At 43.5% G+C, this 19,994-nt stretch overlaps 1 protein-coding gene across 1 annotated transcript in view; it reads right to left on the bottom strand.

Annotated features, from left to right (window-relative positions):
* Positions 1–19,994, bottom strand: part of ttn.2 (titin, tandem duplicate 2) — a 218,262-nt gene that overhangs the window by 59,883 nt on the left and 138,385 nt on the right. Inside the window, exons 155-184 of the mRNA XM_080904000.1 lie at positions 19,651–19,959; positions 19,288–19,514; positions 18,873–19,187; positions 18,645–18,759; positions 18,202–18,510; positions 17,931–18,112; positions 17,611–17,740; positions 17,350–17,501; positions 16,960–17,107; positions 16,645–16,865; positions 15,081–15,177; positions 14,577–14,873; positions 13,793–14,092; positions 13,113–13,427; positions 12,727–12,875; positions 10,361–10,511; positions 9,992–10,273; positions 9,551–9,853; positions 8,760–9,065; positions 7,502–7,783; positions 5,902–6,089; positions 5,570–5,681; positions 5,325–5,463; positions 4,361–4,524; positions 4,123–4,274; positions 3,805–3,961; positions 3,410–3,691; positions 2,875–3,174; positions 2,320–2,613; positions 2–2,006 (exon numbers count right to left, since the gene is read on the bottom strand). Coding sequence (XP_080760126.1) covers positions 2–2,006; positions 2,320–2,613; positions 2,875–3,174; positions 3,410–3,691; positions 3,805–3,961; positions 4,123–4,274; positions 4,361–4,524; positions 5,325–5,463; positions 5,570–5,681; positions 5,902–6,089; positions 7,502–7,783; positions 8,760–9,065; positions 9,551–9,853; positions 9,992–10,273; positions 10,361–10,511; positions 12,727–12,875; positions 13,113–13,427; positions 13,793–14,092; positions 14,577–14,873; positions 15,081–15,177; positions 16,645–16,865; positions 16,960–17,107; positions 17,350–17,501; positions 17,611–17,740; positions 17,931–18,112; positions 18,202–18,510; positions 18,645–18,759; positions 18,873–19,187; positions 19,288–19,514; positions 19,651–19,959 — 8,383 coding nt within the window. The remainder of the gene's footprint in view (position 1; positions 2,007–2,319; positions 2,614–2,874; positions 3,175–3,409; positions 3,692–3,804; positions 3,962–4,122; positions 4,275–4,360; positions 4,525–5,324; positions 5,464–5,569; positions 5,682–5,901; positions 6,090–7,501; positions 7,784–8,759; positions 9,066–9,550; positions 9,854–9,991; positions 10,274–10,360; positions 10,512–12,726; positions 12,876–13,112; positions 13,428–13,792; positions 14,093–14,576; positions 14,874–15,080; positions 15,178–16,644; positions 16,866–16,959; positions 17,108–17,349; positions 17,502–17,610; positions 17,741–17,930; positions 18,113–18,201; positions 18,511–18,644; positions 18,760–18,872; positions 19,188–19,287; positions 19,515–19,650; positions 19,960–19,994) is intronic.

Genomic DNA, 19,994 nt, shown 5'->3' with positions numbered 1-19,994 from the left:
CCTGAAGGTGTACGTCTGATTTTCCACACATTTATCAGCCAAAAAGAAGGTGTCTGTGAGAGTAGTGGTGTTGAGTTTTTCCCACTCCTCCGCATCTTTAGTTTTACACTCCAGGTTGTAGGAGAGATGGGGGCTTCCACCATCATAGTCAGGCTTCCGCCACCTCAAATTGACATAGTTCTTACCAATGTCAATTGCTCTGAAGTTCTCAGGCTCGCCGGGCTTGTCAATAGGGTCCATGGCCAATGTAGGAGTTTTGATCTCCACGGAGGGTCCTGGTCCTATTTTGTTCTCAGCACAGACACGGAACAGGTACTCATGGCCTTCCATCAGCTTTGCCTTGATCTTACGATTAGTGCAGTGGGAAGAGATCATAGACCACATGCTAATACTAGGCTCTCTGCACTCCACAATGTAGTTGGTGATCTCGGATCCACCATTGTCCTTAGGGCTCTCCCAGTTGATCATGCATGAGCCCTTAGTGACATAGGTCACATTCAGATTCTGGCAGTGGCTGGGTCGGTCTAGAACATTAACTGTGATTGTGCGGGAAGCCTCACCACCTTCATTTGAAGCTTTCAGAATATATTTGCCATGGTCATTCCTTGTAGCTTCCTTGATCTTTAGGTGGACTAAAGGAAGATTCTGCAGGATGGTAACACGTTTGCTGTTCTCTAGAATAGTCTCTTCTTTTGACCAAAAAACTTCAGGATCAGGGCGAGCCTTGATGTAACCAATGATGTTGATGTTGTGTCCAACACGCACAGTAACACAATCTCGACAAGTGGCCTCCATCTCAATCTCTGGAGGTATAAGAATATCCTGAGCAGTGACTGATTCTGGGATTTCTCTTGGCTCCCCGTCTCCAATCATGTTTGAAGCAAAGACTCTGAATCTATAGGTCACACCCTCTTCCAGACCCTTCACCCTGTAGGCACACTGCTTGATCAAGTCATCCAGGTTGACTTTTTTCCATTCTTCAGCGCTAGCTTTCTTCATCTCCACAGTGTAACCAAGGATTGGGCTGCCTCCATCTTTGGTAGGTTTGGTCCACACCAGGTCAGCAGTGGCCCTGCTGTAATCTTTAACTTTAGGATTGACAGGGGGACTCGGGACAGTGATGGGCCTGCAGGGCTTGCAGGGGTCGGAGACTGGGGAGGGGCCACTAAATCCAGCAATATTTTCAGCAAACACTCTGAACTCATACTCGCTGCCCTCGTAGAGGCCCAGGACTCGGTACCTCAGGTCCTTGCAAGGTGTCTTGTTGACACGGATCCACTTTCCTCCCTTGTGTCTGCGCTCAATGATGTAGCCAGTGATCTGACTGCCACCATCAGTTAGGGGCATAGTCCAGCCAAGTGTAACAGCATCCTCTGAGGTATCATAGGATTGTGGCTTACCAGGTGCACTAGGGGGCATGAATGAGTGCTCAGCAACAGTGGGCTTGCTCTCCAGAGGAGCACCAATGCCCATCTTGTTCTCAGCACGAATGCGGACTACATATTCTACTCCTTTCTGAAGGCGAGCGATCCGGAGCTGCGTTGCAAGACTACCAGAACTCACACCTCCCCATGTCTCTTTGTTGGACTCTCTTTTCTCCACAATGTAATTGGTTATAGGGCTCCCACCATCATCTTTAGGAGGACGCCATTCAATTGTCATGGAATCTGGCATGACCTCCAATATGTTGACAGGTCCAATCGGAGCAGCTGGAACATCGAGTACAGTGACATTTAAGGCCACCGTCTTGGTTCCTGCTGGGTTGGACACAGTGAGCAGGTAGGTTCCAGTGTGGTTTCTGGTGCACTCATTAATGCTGAGAATAGTGGAGAAATTATCAGTGTCAATCTTAATGTTGCCCTGGCTGGTGATCTCCTCTCCTTCGATGGACCACTTGGCAGTTGGGACAGGGATTCCTCTCATTATAGCTGGCAGTCTGATGGTAGTCCCGGCCTTCACAATGATGCCTTCAGTGAGTTTAACATCAACTTCAACAATTGGGGGCACTGTGCAAAAAGAGGTCACCTCACATTACTAGACTCATATGAAACAAATATGAAACAAAGTTAAATTATTCAAACTTTACCAGTTTACCAGCCTTATCAACAGTTTCTTTTTTTCATTAAGATCATCTGCCTCCTCTAATTCTAAGTACTCACTCGAGACACTATCATGGAACACACATCTGCACCACAATTCCTACACTATTAAGTAAATATCTAATTTCAGGTGAAAACAAACAACTGGAACACTAATTTCATGCTATTAGTTATATGTGAAATCCAATAGGGGTCATGCAAATACTGTCTTCTGCCCTACCTAGTTTCTCCTGGCAGAGGATAGGCACTGTGGTATCAGGTCTGCTGAGGCCAATGGCATTCTCAGCCCTCACTCTGAAGCGGTAGGTTTTTCCTTCCTCCAGACCAGTCACATGACTCTCAGGGATGCTGACAGTTTTCCATTCATACCACTCTTTCTCTCCCTCTTCCTGGTACTCAACCAGAAAGCCTATGATTTCACTTCCTCCATTGCGATCAGGCCAGTTCCATGCTAACCATACCTCAGTCTTGTCCACATCAACATGATGCAGGTCTTTGGGAGGACCAGGAGGGACTGGAGGGATGAAAGCAAAATGAGAGCGATTCAGGCTTCAACTACTCACTCTTTGTGCAACACAGTTTTCTTTGGTGCTTAAGGAAATTTATTTTTAGTATCCCAGAAAGTTGATTCTGTTCATAATCTGGGAATAGCATCGCCAGAAAACCCTACGCCAGGTAAGATTTTGGATGATTAAACAAGCATCTGTGGAATTTTCCAACACCAAAATAATATAGATGAATTTGAAGGATAAATAGTCACTGTGTTGTTACTCACAGAGTGGGTTCATTGCCTTGATGGCCTTTGGTGTCTCGACATATTCGCTGCGGCCGAACTGGTTTTCAGCGGCAACTCTAAACGAGTAGGACGTGCCCTCCATCAGGTGCTTCAACATCATACTGCGTTTCTTTGATGTAGAGCAGACAGGGACCCACTGAGTGGAAGCTGTGTCTTTCTTCTCTACCACAAAGTTAGTGATGCGAGTACCACCATTATCCTCTGGATCTTTCCAGGACAGGTAGGCAGAGTCACTCCTGACATCAGACACACGGAGGTGCTGTACAGGACCAGGTTTGTCTGAAGAAACATACAAAGAACATCACTAAAGTCTGATCCTTCATTAGGGGAAGACACAAAAATGAAACTGACTTTGTATCACAGGGGTGATGGCTCACAAAAATAAAATGTGCTTAATCACAGTCACTTTTTCAAAATTAAAAACCACACAGATGATTCAGCTCCAGATGTGTCCCTTCAAACCACCACTGAATTTTAGTTAATAATCCAATTCTACAAATAATTCCGTACTTACCAAGAACTAGCACAGTGCAGGTGACAGTCTTGGTTCCTGCTGGATTCTCCACAGTTAGGGTGTAATCTCCACAGTCACCACGATGGCAGAACCTCATCTCCAGCTTGGTGCCTGTCTGGTTGGTTTCGATATCTGCCCGAGGGGGAACTTCTGCGTCATTCTTCTTCCAGGTGACAGTGGGAAATGGGACACCTTTGATGCCGGCTATCAGAGCAATATGAGTGCCAGCCATGGCTTTAATTTCTCGGGTCATTCCGGCATCCAGAATCAACTCTGGAGGCTCTGAAAGATGTAGAAGAAGGAAGTGAGAGAATTAATGACTACAAACACTATAGTACCTCAACACACATATGTAGCATTATGTAGCATTCTATGATACTGAAATAACAACTCACCAAGTCTGTCCTGTACTCTAATCGGCTCAGTAAGGTTGGCTGGGTTGGACTCCCCAGCAGCGTTGACAGCCATGACTCTGAAGCGGTACAAAACACCATCTTCCAAGTTGATAACCTTAAACTTGGTTTCTTTGCAGGAGTCTGGAGTCTGGTTCACCTGTTGTCCAAATTGACAAAATTCAGTGAAATAAAAAAGAAAGAAAGAAAGAAAGAAAGAACATTAGAATTGAAATGAAGAAATTAAAAGGTTAAATGTAGTTGTAGGGGTGGTCTACATGTTATATCTCTCGCCTCAATGGCTCAAGGTAACTTCCTCACCTTGAGCCATTCCTCCTTTCCAGCTGCCTGGAACTCCAGCAAGTATCCAAAGATTTTTCCTCTGCCAGTGTCGGTGGGTGGCTCCCATGACAGGGTAACTGACTCTTTGGTAAAGTCGATAGCCTTTAGATTCACTGGCGGACTAGGTTTCACTAGGGAAAAGAAGAAGGAATATTCTTGTGCTGCATTTACATCCACTAATAATAACATGGAGTGTAATTGTAAGAGAACAACTCACCAATGGGATCTTTGGCAAAGACCGGTTTAGATGGTGGGCTTGGGTCTCCAGCTCCCACTTCATTCTCAGCACTGACCCTGAACTCATACTCGCAGCCTTTCAGGAGGTTGGTCACCCAATACTCCACCTTAGGATGGATTCTTTCTGTGTTGCAGCGAACCCACCTGAGAAGAGAAACATAAAGGCTGATGTCTTGATGCATGTCAGCTAAGTAAATTCCAGAAAGTTGATTTTGTTCATCTTGACGATGCGTTTTCAGTTGGAGAAATATTTCCTTGCTCATCAACGTGACTTCTTGGATGAGTTTCTCCCACTGAAAACGCTGAAATCGAATGGAATGAAATGAAAATTCAGATGAAGTCTAACAATTTGTTTGTAAGAATGCATTTATATAAATATAAATAACATAAATTTTTTTAACTTGAGGAATAAAGGAAGCCAGAGTACTCAGAAAAAAACAACAACACATGGTTTGCATGAGAACATGCAAACTCCACATAGAAAGACAAGGCAGGCAAATAAACTCAAACCTGGGTCCTTCTTGCTCTGGGGTGACAGAGCTAACTACCACACTGCTGTGTTGCAACAGGTTTAATCTCAGTTTTCTAAAAAAGTTTGATTTATTAGGCATTGGGCTGACTGTGGCATCAGAGTTTGTGAGGCCACACACACACTGGAAGAAAGAGTTTGACATAGCTCCCACAGACTGGTGCCCACCACACAAGACCAGTGGTAAAACATTACACACTCACAGAGCAGTAGTTACATTATCAGCAACTAAAACAAATAACTTTAACAACTAGCTGAAATGTGCTGTTAATAATTCATAAGCGTGTTACAAGTCTGGATTGTGTACTTTGACATGCCAGTCATGGCTGTGTAAGTACACGAAAAAGCAATTAGAAGAAAAGCCTACAAACATTGCCTGGGCCCTAAATTATTAGTGTTATATGTATTTATGAACCTGTTGGCCATGGTCTCCTTCCTCTCCACAATGTAGCCTGTGATTGGTTTCCCTCCATCAGCAGGTGGCTCCCAGCTGATTAGGGCAGAGTCATGGTAAACTTCCTTCACCAGAGGCTGCTTGGGAGCATCTGGTGTCTCTGTAATAGACACAATGAAATGCAATTACATGCTGTTTTTACTTTATAAACACAAAAGCGGATTGCTTGCTGGCTTTGTGTGTCGTTCTCTGTGAATATCACTTACTGAAAATGTCTCTAGCTTTAGTCTCTGTAGACAGAAGAGGGTCACTGATGCCATAGATGTTTTGAGCCATTATACGAATGATGTACTCCCGGCCCTCGATTAGCTTTGGCACCTGAAAGGATATTAGTAATCAAAGCCTTTGTACTATTGTCTTGATAACAAAAGAATAAAAAAACAGAATGGTAAAAATTCAGGCATTTCAAACAAACTTTTTTATCAAAGATTTTCACAGGATCTTCTTACATATAAGGTGCATACTAAAAGTCTGGCCCAGATTTGCACTTCTCGTCACTGTTTCCAACATTTTCTGTGCTTAAAATATCTCTACTCACTCTGCAGGTGGTTCTGGTACAGGATGAGGTGACAGGCATCCATAGGTCTCTGTTGGTATCTCTCTTCTCAATGATGTAGTTGGAGACAGCACAGCCTCCGTCATCCAGAGGCGGCTTCCAGGTGATTACCATGTAATTCCTGTAGACTTCGTTGAACTCTACGGGTCCCTCTGGTGGCTGAGGACGGTCTGACAGGAAAATAATTTACAGCGATCAGCAACATGAAAATCTTCATTTATTTTCACGCCTTGGCTTATAAAAGGTTATAATACTGGGATACTCAAATGTAACATTTATTACACATTTAAACAGTTACTTGTTCAACATGCTAAGTAAAGGAAAATATCTAAAGTCTAAAGCATTAGTATTTCTGCAGTATAGAAACATTCTGTTTCAGAGTAATTCTAAAAAACAAGTTCAAGCCTTTTTTACTTCTAGGCTCAGTTACTGTAGTTATCAGGTTGTTCTAAGTTCCCCCAAAAGCCTTCGCTTGATCCAAAATAATGCAGCAAAAGAAACGAGAAAAGAAAACTAGAAAAAGAGGCTATAATGTTCTCATATTAGCTTCTCATCAGTGGCTCCCTGTTAACCCCAGAATCAAATAAAAAACTTTCCTCCTTATATACAAGTTCTCGAAAAAACCAGGCCTCTTCTTATCTTGAATATGTTGCACATTGCCCAAACAGTACGTCACCCTCAGATTGCTTATTTTTGTTTCCTATAGTATTTAAAAAGAGAGAGCCTTTCAGGCCCCTCATATGTGGATCTGTCACTCATTTTTCCTGATAATATACCATAAATCTCTCTTATGGTCCATATTGCAGCTCCAGTATACTTACTACTCTAATTTTCTGTCTGATTTTGATGTGTTGTGTATCCAAGTAGTCTAAAAAATCTTGACTTTTTCCAGACTACACGTGGCCATTCGGTCTTAAATGCTCAGACCAGAGCGTTCTCACTCCCGAGGCGTAACATGTCGACGTTTTGTCACGTCCCGCGGCGTTCCTGAGGAACGTGAAAGGAGACCTTCGGCGTTCTTATGGTACGCGGCAGGTTATGGCTGGAATCCAGTGCAATGACGCTCCCGCGGTAGTAGACGTTCCAGCCCTGTATTCCAGCCCTAAACCTAACCTTATCCCTAGCCCTGACCATAACCTTATTCCTGACCTTAACCAGGACTTTAATGATGTTAAATAGCGTGTTTCTAAGCGATTTGAAGAAAAAGAGCGAACATGTGTAGGTTCAGTCCAGACGGTTCTCATATTTCCTCTTTTTCCGAGGTCGTCATTTAGGAACGTGGTGGGTAGCCGAAAACGTAATATGGTGACGATTTGTCACCTAGCGTAAAATGTTACGCTTTGGGAGTGAGAACGGGTTGCTCAGACAGACAGAGGCACTGTTTTAAGTGCCTTTTCTGAATTTTAGTTTTTAAACCTCTGATTTGATTTTGAGTCATGTACAAGCAGCTGATTACTCATCTCGATACATCCATTAACATATCCTTCATTTCTGGTGTTAGGTGTTGGTTCGGATCAATGCTACTTTTGTGTTGTGTTAGTTCCACAGCTGGTCAGGTCATTAGCTCTTTGCTGTGACTCACCGACCACAGTGATGGTGCAGATTCCCGAGCGAGTGCCAGCAGCATTCTCCACGCTGACACAATAGCGGCCGCTGTGTTCTCTCTTGGCCTTGCTGATGTTGAGGCTGAGGTGGTGGGTGGTGCTGTGGAGGCTGATTTCCTCATCTGCCTTCAGGTCCTCATCATTCTTTGCCCAGGTGATAGCAGGGGCCGGTTTGCCACTGTAGCGTCCCGACAGCATGCAGGTGTCTCCCACCTTTACCATGAGCTTTTCCCTGAAGTCCAGGTCCAGAGTCGGTGGCTCTGCAGGGGTAACAGTTAAGCTAGTTATTATATCAGCTGAAAATCTTCCCCTAGATCATTTTCTCTGATTTAAAAGACCATTTCCACACCTACAACAGTTATAATGGCACATTTTGTCACATTTTCTTACTTCATATCAAATTATTTAATCCTGTTTATTGTATTTCCACAACAACCACGAAGATCAAGTTCCAGTCCATGTGTGTTGAAAATCATACAACAGATGCATTGAAGCCTTTAAAAATAACTTAAAATAAAAATATATTTACAGTTATTCTGTATGAACAAACATAGGCAACAGGAATGTTCACACATACTGTAGCTTAAACCCCACAATCTGTACACATGAAGGTGGGGTTCAAAAATGAGTGAATGTCATCAGTTCAGTATCTAACCATATTTGGACTTCCCTTCATTTGCTCAAATACGACCTAGAAGAACCTGACCTAAAAATGTATTTTTACACATGAATATGACCTTTTGAATATAAAATGTCATAATTTTGTCTTTTCACATTATTTGGAGAAGCAGGGTTAACACAAGACTTCCACACACACTACGGTGAGACTCTGCCATTTAGATATTTGTATTAAATTTTCTCATAATTAGCAAATAACATATTGGCCAAAAGTATGTTTAGTGAGATTAAGGTAACCGTGATCTTTGACAATCAGAATCTAATCAGTTTATCCGTGAGACCAGGAAAACTCAAGTTATCTCCATTATCAGAATAGAACGGCTGAATAAAAACATACAAGCTCTGGCCTTTGCTGACAACTGAAGCATTAAAACATCTCTTTATGCCATTACATGGCAAAACACTGACAAACCTCGAATTACATCCCAAAACCAACTTGCTGAAACAACTGTTATACCTCATAAGCAATGTTGAATCATAGTTACCATCCTTGGTTTTCACATTGGTGAGTCACTAGTTTTTATGATAAAATTAATGTTGTCATGTTGTGTCACTTACCAAGTTCATCCTTGCACTGCACAGGTTTGGTGGCAAAAGATGGTTTGCCTTGTCCCACCTGGTTGACAGCTGAGACTCTGAACTCATGGCTTGAGCCTTCCTTCAGCCCAGTTAGTGTGAACCGTCTGTCCATCAGCTTGTCCTCTCCGCCTACTCTCACAAAGCTGTCATGGCCTATCATTCGGGACTCAAGGACATAGCTGGTCACATCTGCACCACCATCATATTTGGGTGGTCTCCAGGTGATGGAGATGGAGTCTTTGGTAATAGCTGTGATGATTAGATCCTCAGGACGCTCTGGGACAGCTGCAGAAGATACAAACACAGAGTGCCAGCAGTTTTTTTTTGTTCTACCCAAATGACTGTCAAAGGGTTTCGTGCCTCACGAGCGGTTGTTGTTGTTTTCCTGTAGATATTCTGCACAAATTGTGAGGAGTTGACTTGTAAAAAAGATTTACTTCCAGGTTATAATTAACATTCAAATTATTGAAAGTATATAATTGAAAAACTATTTTTGCGCTTCCATAGATTTAAAACAAATTTGTAATAATTAATTGATGAATTAATTAATTTTTAAAACGACATAAAATCAGCGTCTTCTAGATTTCATGCCTAATAGTTGCAAATTTGAAATGAGGATTTAAGAAAAAACTTTGTATATAACAATTCAGTAATAACTCCTATTATGTTTTTTCTAGTTTGGTGATTACCCTTAAAATTGTAAAGAAGTTACAACTAAAATGTTAAATAAGGGACTCTTTTCCTTTCAGGTTACTACATGTTGGACTTACAGATGGGATCTTTGATGAGAACCATCTTGTCGGTCTCGACGAAAGGTCCCATGCCTATGATGTTCTCAGCTGCAATCCTGAAGAAGTAGCCCTTGCCATCGATGAGTCCTTGTACTACAGCATTGTTTCTTGTCACTGTGTAAGATACAGAGGTCCAACCCATGCGGTCTGACTCTCTCTTCTCAATAATATAGTTGGTAATGGCTGAGCCGCCATCATCCTCAGGGGAGTACCAGGTCAGCTTGCAGGAGTCATTGGTCAGGTTCTCTCCAGCGAAGGGAAGACCAACTGGTCCAGGAACGTCTGTAGAGATAAGGACGGAGTCAGACTCTGCACATAAAGCTTCCATATTCTACTTGGATACGCGGTTAAGAAAGTGGATGGGACAGCTCTTTATGCATCAGCATGTTCAAATTGTTTGAGGTGAATGTGATTACCCACCCAGGACCTCAACAATGACCGCCTTCTTCCTCTCTCCGCCCTCGTTCTTTGCACTTAGTGTATAAATGCCCTGGTGTTGGCGTCTGCAGTTCTTAATGACCAGTGAATTAGAGATGCCTGTCGTCTCCACCACGGCCTCTTTGGGCACCTCACTGTCATCCCGGCACCAAGTGATCTGTGGGGCAGGTTTGCCGGACACGTAGGCGATAATGCGGATGGTGCCACCGGCATGGACTACGATTTTCTCCTTCACTGAGGCGTCAAGATCCATCTCAGGAGGAACTGCACGAGACGGGGACAATTTTTACGTTTGTGTTATTAACAAAAAATATTGCTTTGCCAGATGTTAAAGTTGGATCTGTATCTTACTTGTTCTGTCTTTGACCTCAATTAGCTCAGACACTAATCCAGGGTCTCCTACTCCAGCAGCATTCACAGCTCGGACTCTGAAGCGGTACAGACCACCTTCCTTAAGGCCAGCCACCACAAATTTAGTTCCTCTGATCTCAGTGTCCTTTGCCTGGGCAGAGGCGAAATGCAAATTAACGTTCATTTAATCATGTTAAAAACACTACATACTGGATCTTCATTGGCTTTGTGGAGATGTCTCAAATCCTGAAGTCAACATTACAACATTAAAGATGAGTTCAGAGCAACTGATGTCACTCTGTAAAGTAAAGATGTGGGTGGCTGTAGCTCAGGTGGCAGAGCAGGTCAGCCACTAATCAGAAGGTCGGTGGTTCGATCCCAGGCTGCATCCTGGCTGCATGCCAAATATCCTTGGGCAAGATACTAACCCCATGTTTGCCTACTGGTGGTGGTCAGAGGGCCCGGTGGCGCCAGTGTCCGGCAGCCTCGCCTCTGTCAGTGCGCCCCAGGGCAGCTGTGGCTACAATGTAGCTTGCCATCGCCAGTGTGTGAATGTGTGTGTGAATGGGTGAATGACTGAATGTAGTGTAAAGCGCTTTGGGGTCCTATGGACTAGAAAAGCGCTATACAAATGCAGGCCATTTACCATTTACATATATACACAGATTACATTATTTTACTGCATCATTACAACCATAGTGCTCTATCTCTTCATAGATTTAATGCATTGGTGTCTTATGTTAGTCTTTTCCTCTTTCTCTCTCGCTCTACCGCCCTCGCTCTCTCCTGCGCAACTAGGTTAATTGGGAACCCTCCTGCATATTGATTGCAGGGTGCTGTCAGCCCGTATAAAGCTAAGCCGGTGTTTTTCTGGATCGTTCCTCCCGTGCGTTTGGCGCAAAGCAGCAGTAAATGCTGGCACACCGCGACGGATTGATCAGCAAGCGAGTAGATCATATGACAGCTACAGGTAGTGATGGTGAGATGAACTGAAGCTTCCATCCAACCGGTCGACTCATGGTTCGAAGCATTGTGATGCTTCATTTGCTCTACTGCGCCATCAAGTGGACGATTCAAGTGAAACGGGCTCTGTGATTATAATGATGTGATGTGTAAACCTCTAAACTGAATAAATTGTTTTCATGGTTATTTATCCTGAATATTGTCTCAGTATCTCTGATACAAAAGAGAAAGTGGAAACTATCAGGACAGAGTCTTGGTATGACTGTGTAACTGTTAGCCTCAGACACTCAGTCAATAGTATAATTCAGATCATAGATCAGTACATTTACATATTTTTATAACCATAAAAAGGAAGCTGACACTTTCGAGACTTTATCTAAGGTGTGAGCATCACAGCAGATGCCTTTGTGTCAACGTAGCTGAGGCTAAAACAGAAAAACGATTTTACAAAAATATTCTGCAGTAGATCAAAAAAGAAGGAAGAAAACTATTAATCAATAAATGAACATTACCTGATGCTGCTGAACTGAAGCAGAGCAAATTACAGAGGTTTTATTAGAGACACAGCTGAGCGTTTTGCAATTTTGCATAATGTTAAAAAGTTTACATTTGTTCAGAAGCCTATTGAACTGCAGAAATTAGGTTTTCTTTTCGGAAGTAAGTAGTAGTAAGTGGGAAATCAGCTGTGTTTTGCTGCCCATTTTATTTTGAACCTGGACAATTACCACCAGCACGAGTTGTAGTTTGACTCGTGGGGCGCAAGCCTTCCAGTTTGGTGTGTGTGTGTGTGTGTCTTTTATTAAAGTAATCACAGTTGGTTTTAGTTTTTATGATCTGTAGCGAGCCTGACGCTCAGTGTCCTTTTATTCTTTTAACGTATTGCTCTGTGTTGTATTTCAGTGGACGGAGGACGTGCCAGTGGCCCTGGGACCTCAGGTGGGGGGTCGTTTTCACACTTTCTTTTGCACAGCACCGGGTGGGCTGTAGTGATTTTCTTTTTGTGTGATTTTCTTTTGGGTCCACGGCTGCTGGTAAGTCCAAGTTCCATGATTGTTTTATTTTTAACTTGAGGACACTGTCAACAACGACGCTACCTTTTGCTTTCTAATATTTTATTTATTTTAACCGTAAATAAAACTGTATTAATATTGGAGCCAACCTGCCTCGGTGTGCATCCTCGAATCTGTGCGGCCTCTTTTTATTCCTTTTATCTATTTTTCTTAAATGTATATTTCCTGGGGGTGAAATTCCCCTAGGTGGCGTTGTCATTTTTCGATTTCTTTTATAACCCCGCCGAACACCTGGTCACAATCTGTTTCTCTTTTTACCTTCTCCCAGGCCTCTTCAGTTTCTGTTTCCTTCTCCTCTTCAGCTACACTCAGGAGTAGCCTCCTCTGAGCTTTCTTCTCCTCTTCCTCCTTGTTCACCTCCTTGAACTCCACAATGTAGCCTGTGACTTTTGACCCTCCGTCCACCAGAGGCGGTATCCACTCGAGCTCAACTGTAGACTTTGTCCAGTCTGTTACCTTTGGAGTGGGCGGTCCAGGAGGCTCTGCATGCACAAATTGAAATACTGTAAAGCTCCAGTTTCTGCTAAATCACAAATGTGATTAGAAGCATACACAATGGTAAAACATGTTTCAGCACCAACACAATTTGCTGTCTGGAGTTTGACATTTCATTTGGGATCATTTATTTTAGTTTTGCTCGAGAATCATTTAACAGGATCTAATCTCTGTTGCAATGTTGCTGCTAACATGCTTTAACACAATAATAGCTTCTGTCTTACTGATGGGGTCTCTGCAGAGTATGGGGTCAGAAGGTATACTGGGCAGTCCACAGCCAGCAGCATTGACAGCAATGACCCTGAACTGGTATAGGGCCCCTTCCAGTAGCCCAGTGACATCCCAGTTGTTGCCCAGTGGCAGTGCCCTAATGGGCTCACGGTTGACACGGATCCAGCGCTTGGCAGTGGTCTCCTTCTTCTCGATGATGTAGCCAGTGACGGGGGACCCGCCATCGTACTTGGGTTCTTCCCAGTTGACAGTCATTGACTCCAGACAGACTTCGGTCACAGTGGGCTTCTCACACCGACCGGGGACAGCTGCAAGAGGACAGGGCTGTTATCCACGATCCACCCATAATCAATACATCATTTGTCTATGAATTACCAGACAGACAGATCAGAATCCTCTAGAGCTGTGGGTGTTAGTGACACAGTGTAATATGTAATATTGTCTATGTTTGGCCTGTTAAAGGCCAATTTCTTTTTTTAATGTATCCTGATATATAAAACCATAGAACTGACAGTAGTTTTTTTAATATTAGAAAATGATGACGGTAAGTTATGCAGTAAGTGGACCGTAAATAAATAATTTAACATGTAATAGATAATATTAACAAAGTGTAATACAAGTTATTTGTCCTCATTTGTGTAATGAGGGTGAAGACGTGATGGTCTAAACTCACTGAAGAGATTTCTGGCCTTCTCTGGATCACTGACCAGTGGTGGGCCTACTCCAAACTTGTTTTGAGCCATGACTCTGAACTCATACTCATGGTTCTCGGTCAGCCGGGTTACCACATAGGTACACTCTTTGGGATCATTGGAGACATGGACCCACGATTTCCTGTTCTCCTCACGCTTCTCAACCACGTAGTTGGTGATCTTAGATCCACCGTCATCGATGGGAGGGTTCCAGGCGAGGCCTATTCTTTCTGCAAACACCTCCGTGAACTTGACTGGTCCGACTGGGGGACCGGGAGGCCCTACATAGGGAGGGAGGCTGAGTCATATATGTATATCTGAAGAGACCTGGAAATCACTTCAACCAGTGATCAAACCTGCTATCACCTGATAATTAAACTGCTACGAGACTTTTAACCTTGATTTGAGAACATCACACAATTTGAATAAACTGAGTCTCTGTTTCAAAATACAAGTGGACAAAATGACATTCTCATTCTCTCTGAAGATTGCTGTTTTTAATTGAACATTACAAACTTTTTTAGACAAAGAACTTTGGATACTGCAAAGGCTTTGAGTCGGGCATAGCGCTGTTGATTTGAAGGTGACACAGCGCTCTGCCAGGCCAAGCGTCTGGTAATGAAACTTGTACTGCTGTTGCCTTTAAATTAAATTATCTGATGAGAAATATGGTTTGCTGTGATTCAGCTTTGTTGAGAAATAAAATCCAAATATTTTTTAAGAGTTGAAAAGACACATGTAACATCTTTAGGTTGAATTTCTTACCAAACACTGAGAGCTTGATGCCCTTGCAAACAGTGCCCAGACTATTAGTGGCGGTCAGGCTGTAGAGTGAGCTGTCATGCCTGCTGGCTTGCTGTATTAGAAGGGTGCACTTATCCTGGGTTACTAGTTTGTTGATGTGTTGGTCATACTGAATGGCAGACTTCTCCTCAGGTTTGTCCAGACTGGCTTTGTGCCAAACGAGGCTGGGGAACGGACAGCCGCTAACTTTTGCGACAATGCTGATGTCACAGCCCTCCTCTCCCTCCATAGCCTCACGTAGTTCAATAGTGGGCGGACCTGCAGAGAGATGATCCGTTTGTTATGATCGACAAAACAAACTGTTTGTTAATCACCATCATAAAGTTAACTGAATGCAACATTCTCAGGCACCCACAGATGTTCGTGAAACAGCCCCTATGAATATTTGACTGAAAAAACAAACGTGCTGGTCAAATAGAGTGGAATATGAGTAGCCTGTCATTGGCTGAAGAGGCTGTTGCTCACATGTCTGATCCTTGATGACCATGGGTCCAATGGTGGCAGAGGGTCGGCTGGGTCCAGCAGCATTTACAGCTTTTACTCTGAACTCATATTCTCCTCCCTGTAGATTAACAAGACAGTCAACACAAAGTTTGGGTAAAATTCCAGTAGAAATTCCCAAATCACTGTGGAAAGTGGGCTGAAAGCTCAGGTTTTATCCTCTCCTGTTATTTTTTGTTGTTAGTTTTTTTTGTAAAAAATATAGATGTCCTTCAGAAGCAACTCTCTCTGCAGGATACATTTTGGCTTAATTCTCAAATTTTGTGTTGGAGAAATACAAGTTAAAATGACAGTAACATCGCAAAGAGATAGAGTGGGTTAAAGATTATGCACTAAATATTAATCATCTTAAAAAACTTTAAAGTAAAAGAAGCAATCTTTATTGCATTATATCTTAATGCATCCTTGATCATCCAGCTAAGGAAATCCCAAAAAGCTGATTCTGTTCATCTGGAGGTAACGTTTTCAGTGGGAGAAGAGTTTTGCCAAAAATTGGTCCACCCCAAGGATCGGGTCCCCCGACACAAACAGAGTAACATAGTGTACGCTGTTACGTGCCAGGAGGAATGCCAGGATTTATACATCAGGGAAAACAAACAACCTCTGGCTAAGACAGGGGTGGGCAATTCCAGGCCGGTGTCCCTGGAGGTTTTAGATGTGTCCTTGAACCAACACAGCTGATTTAAATGGCTAAATTAGCTCTTCAACATGTCCTGAAGTTCTCCAGAGGCCTGGTAACGAACTAATCATGTGATTCAGGTGTGTTGACCCAAGGTGAGATCTAAAACCTGCAGGACACCGGCCCTTGGGGCCTGGAATTGCCCACCCCTGGGCTAAGTGGATGGCACAACACAGAAGAGCCACCTCGTCAGGCCAGGACTCTGCAGTCTATTTACACCTACAGGCCAGTGGACACTCTTTCAAGGATGAGGATGTAACATCCTGGACAGGGAGGGACGCTGGTTTGAGGGCGGAGTCAAGGAGGCCATTTACGTGAAAAGGGAAAGACCATCTCTGAATCGAGGAGGGGGCCTAAGGGTACATCTGTCACCATCTTACAATGCTGTGATTGCAGCCATTCCCCAACTCTCTGTGAATGGGACTCATGGCCATTGATCAGTGGTCATGAGAATTTGCATATTAATGATCTTGAAACTGACCATTTTTCACTGGTGGTGCTTGTTTCAGTTATTGGGCAAATTTCCTGTTTATAAGGTGGGAAACCTGCAGTCAGCTGAGACTGAAGACGTCAGCTGGATGAGTGACGAAACGTTTCTCCCACTGAAAACGCTACACCCCGATGAACAGAATCAACTTTTATTGCATTACATTTTCATCAGTTATCAGTTTGAGTTTTCTAGAAATCATCTTAAATAACTTCCAGAAAGAAAATGATCAATCTTAAAACTAGGACAAAAAGTGACATTTAAAATATGCCTTTCTCCAGCCATGTATTCATAAATGTGATTCTAATTAATACAGGAAACAAGCAGTACATGGAGGAATACTTTGAAGAGGAAAGCCTGACCTCTTTGAGATCCTCCACCACGAAGGTGAGCTCTTCCACATCTCTCTTGTTGCACTGTTTCCAGGTCTCTTTCTCCTTGCCGGTGGTGTCCCAGCTCAATCGTTCAATGATGTAATGCTTCACAGGAGAGCCACCATTATTTTTGGGAGCCTCCCAGCTCAAGGTGACAGTGTTCTTTGTCACCAGGTTAACCTTCAGCTTGGTGGGGGGGTCAGGTGGGTCTGAGAAAGAGGATGGTTAATGTTAGGGCAATTCATATAAACTTTGGAAGTATGTGCTGCATATCTGGAGCTGAAATTCCAAACAAGTCCTCACAGATGGGGTCTCTGGCCCGGACAGGTTCAGTGGTGACAGTGAACGGGCCGAATCCCAATCGGTTCTCTGCTCGCACTCTGAACAGGTAGTCCTGACCCTCTAGCAGTCCTGGCACCACGTAGGCCTGGCTAGCACAGGCTACATTAACCTGATAACAAAGCAAAAAACGCAGCTAATCAATCACAAACAGCAGAATCTTAAAGTTAAACTTAGCTGTTATATCTAGTGCTTCTGAGTCATGGACATATTAGAATCATAGAAGCAGCTTACTATTTAGCCTGGGAGTCTCTATCCATTCCTGCAACATCTAATCAAAGGGACTATTTCCATACATTACTTTTGAAACTTAGCAAAATAGAATAGAGAAACTGACAACAAGGTGATGTTTACCTTGGTCCAGGCCTTGTCGGTCACAGATTTCTTCTCAATAAAGTAACTCTTGATTCGCTCTCCTCCATCTGTATTGGGGAGCTTCCAGATCAGCCTCATGGTTGATCGGGTGATGTCAGTAATCTTTAAGTCCTTTGGAGGTCCGGGAACATCTGCAGGCACAAGCACAGTAAAACATTTAGGACACAGGAAAAAGATGCCACTCTGCCATTGCTAGTCATCTATAAGTATGCTTCTCTTAAAAAAAAGTCACAAACATACCGAGGACAATGACCCTGATGTTGAGGTGTTTCTGTCCAGACTTGTTCTTGGCTGTGATGGTGTAACGTCCAGAGTGAGTCCTCAGACTGACAGGTATAGTCACAACAGAAGTGGTGTCTGTGGACTCCACCTGAACAAGCAAAACAAAAAAATATTTAAAGAATTGTCTTATGTATTTTGTAAGATATACAAACACAAACATAATAATGCAATGGTTTCATAAAATTGTAACAGACAAGTGAAAAATAAGGGAAAGAAGGGCAAGAACTCTTCAGAAAGGTGATTTTTTTTTTCCTGAAAATGTGGTATTAAGGTCTCACCTCAGAGTCCACAGGCAGTGTGTGGAGTTTGTTTTTCTTGTGCGACTTGGCTTTGCCGTCAAAGTCCCAGGTTACCTTAGGAGTGGGCCGGCCTTTGATGGTGGTGGGGATTCTAATGGGATCTCCAGCACGGATGGAAACCAGGTCATCTGCCATCACATCAAGTGTGATTGAAGGTGGAACTGTTGAGTAGGAATTGATAAACACATCAGTGGATGAAATACACAGTATCTACTTATTGTAGGGAAAATTACTTTAAATTCAGACATACGTTGGACATCCTCAATAAGAACTTCACTAGTGCGGGGGCTGGGATCAGACTCTCCAATGTCATTGACAGCAATGATCCTGAACCGGTAGCGCTTCAGCTCGCGGAGGCTTGGCACTGTAAACTCAGTAGTGGGGTGCAGGGTTTCAGGATCATTTACTCTCACCCAGTCTGATGTCCCCTCATCCTGTATCTGGATAATGTAGCCCTTGATGGGACTGCCACCATCACTCTCTGGTGGTTTCCAGGAGAGTGTGACATTGTGTTTTGTCTTATCGGCCACCTCGGGAGCAGCAGGCATGCTTGGAGGAGCTGCAGGGAAAAGCAACAGAATGTGAAAAAAGTATCCAAATTCTATCATTCATCATCCCCCTGAATCTGGTGGCCAACACCAGACTTAAGTAAGCTGGTGGGTTTTAAAAAGACATGCATTGTCCTTTACTTACTGAGAGGGTCAACAGCAAAGGCAGAGTCAGATGGTCCACTGAAAGGTCCGGTTCCTGCTGAATTACAGGCTGCGACCCTAAACTCGTACTCTGTTCCTTCAAACAGACGTGTCACCTGAGAGACACATAATGCAACAGTATTCAATTTCTAAACAAGGAGTTGTACACACCGAGGCAGTGCTTTCCTTAAAATAAATGCTAAAATTACTAGAAAGCCCCACAGCTCACCTGGTACTCCCAGCCTTTCATGCCCCTCTTTGTGATGGGCATCTTATTGACTTTAGCCCAGTAAGCAGTACCTTTCTCTCTTTTTTCCAGCCAGTAACCAATAATCGTGGAGCCTCCATTATCTCTGGGAGGTTCCCAGGTTAGAGTCATGGAGGTCTTGCAGTACTCTGCAATTGTTGGTTTCTCTGGAGGGCCAGGAAGGCCGAAGGGGTCTATAATTTGAACTTCCTCAGTTGTGCAGGGATCAGATTTACCGTAGCGGTTCTCAGCCCGTACCCGGAAAAGGTAGGTCTTTTTGTCTTCCAGGTTCCAGACCTTCAAAAGATGTAGGTGATGTTACCATTGGAAACCAATTGGACTACATTTATTATTATTAATATAACTTGTAGTTGGTGCTACTATTATAAAGACATACCCCATATTTTCTCTCAATTATACTATTTGTAACCTCCTCCCACTGCGGTTCAGGTGGAGCTTCCTGTCCCTCTTCCACCTCAGGCACCTCTGTTACCACTTCCTTCTTCTCAATGATGTAGTTGGTCAGTTCACTTCCGCCATTATCAAGTGGTGCGTCCCAGTTGAGGTAGCAGGACTCACCTCTGATATTGGTTACTGTCACATTCCTTGGTGGAGTTGGTCGGTCTGAAGAGAAGAGCATGAGTTCAGTCAGGACACTGTCAGCTGGTTACTCTGATACAAACAGAACTAGCATAACTAATAACATAACACCATATTTTATGTTATAAAGTACCACCACAGTGACATGATTTCAACTCACCAAGCACCATGACATAGACCGTGTGCGTGGCTGAACCCATGTTGTTGGAGGCAGCCACAGTGTAACTGCCACGGTCCCTCCTGTTGGCTGCTGGGATGGACAGCATGGTCTTGCAATTCATTCTGCCAGTCACATTTGTCTCCATCAGTAGAGTCTCAGTAGGCTTCTCGATCACTACGTCATCCTTAGACCACTCAATCTTAGGGATGGGGAGTCCCAGGACATCAGCTGGGATCTCGATGGATTCACCCTTCTTCACAGTAATGGTGTCCCCTTTGAACTGCTTCAGCATGTGAATCTCAGGAGACACTGAGAAAGGCAAGACAGAAATCAACCAAATCAGA

The sequence above is a fragment of the Rhamphochromis sp. 'chilingali' genome, assembly GCF_963969265.1.
Source record: "Rhamphochromis sp. 'chilingali' genome assembly, chromosome: 14".
NCBI lineage: Eukaryota > Metazoa > Chordata > Actinopteri > Cichliformes > Cichlidae > Rhamphochromis > Rhamphochromis sp. 'chilingali'.
The sequence above is the reverse complement of the archived record's forward strand: the minus strand, read 5'-3'. Positions and strand labels throughout refer to the sequence as shown.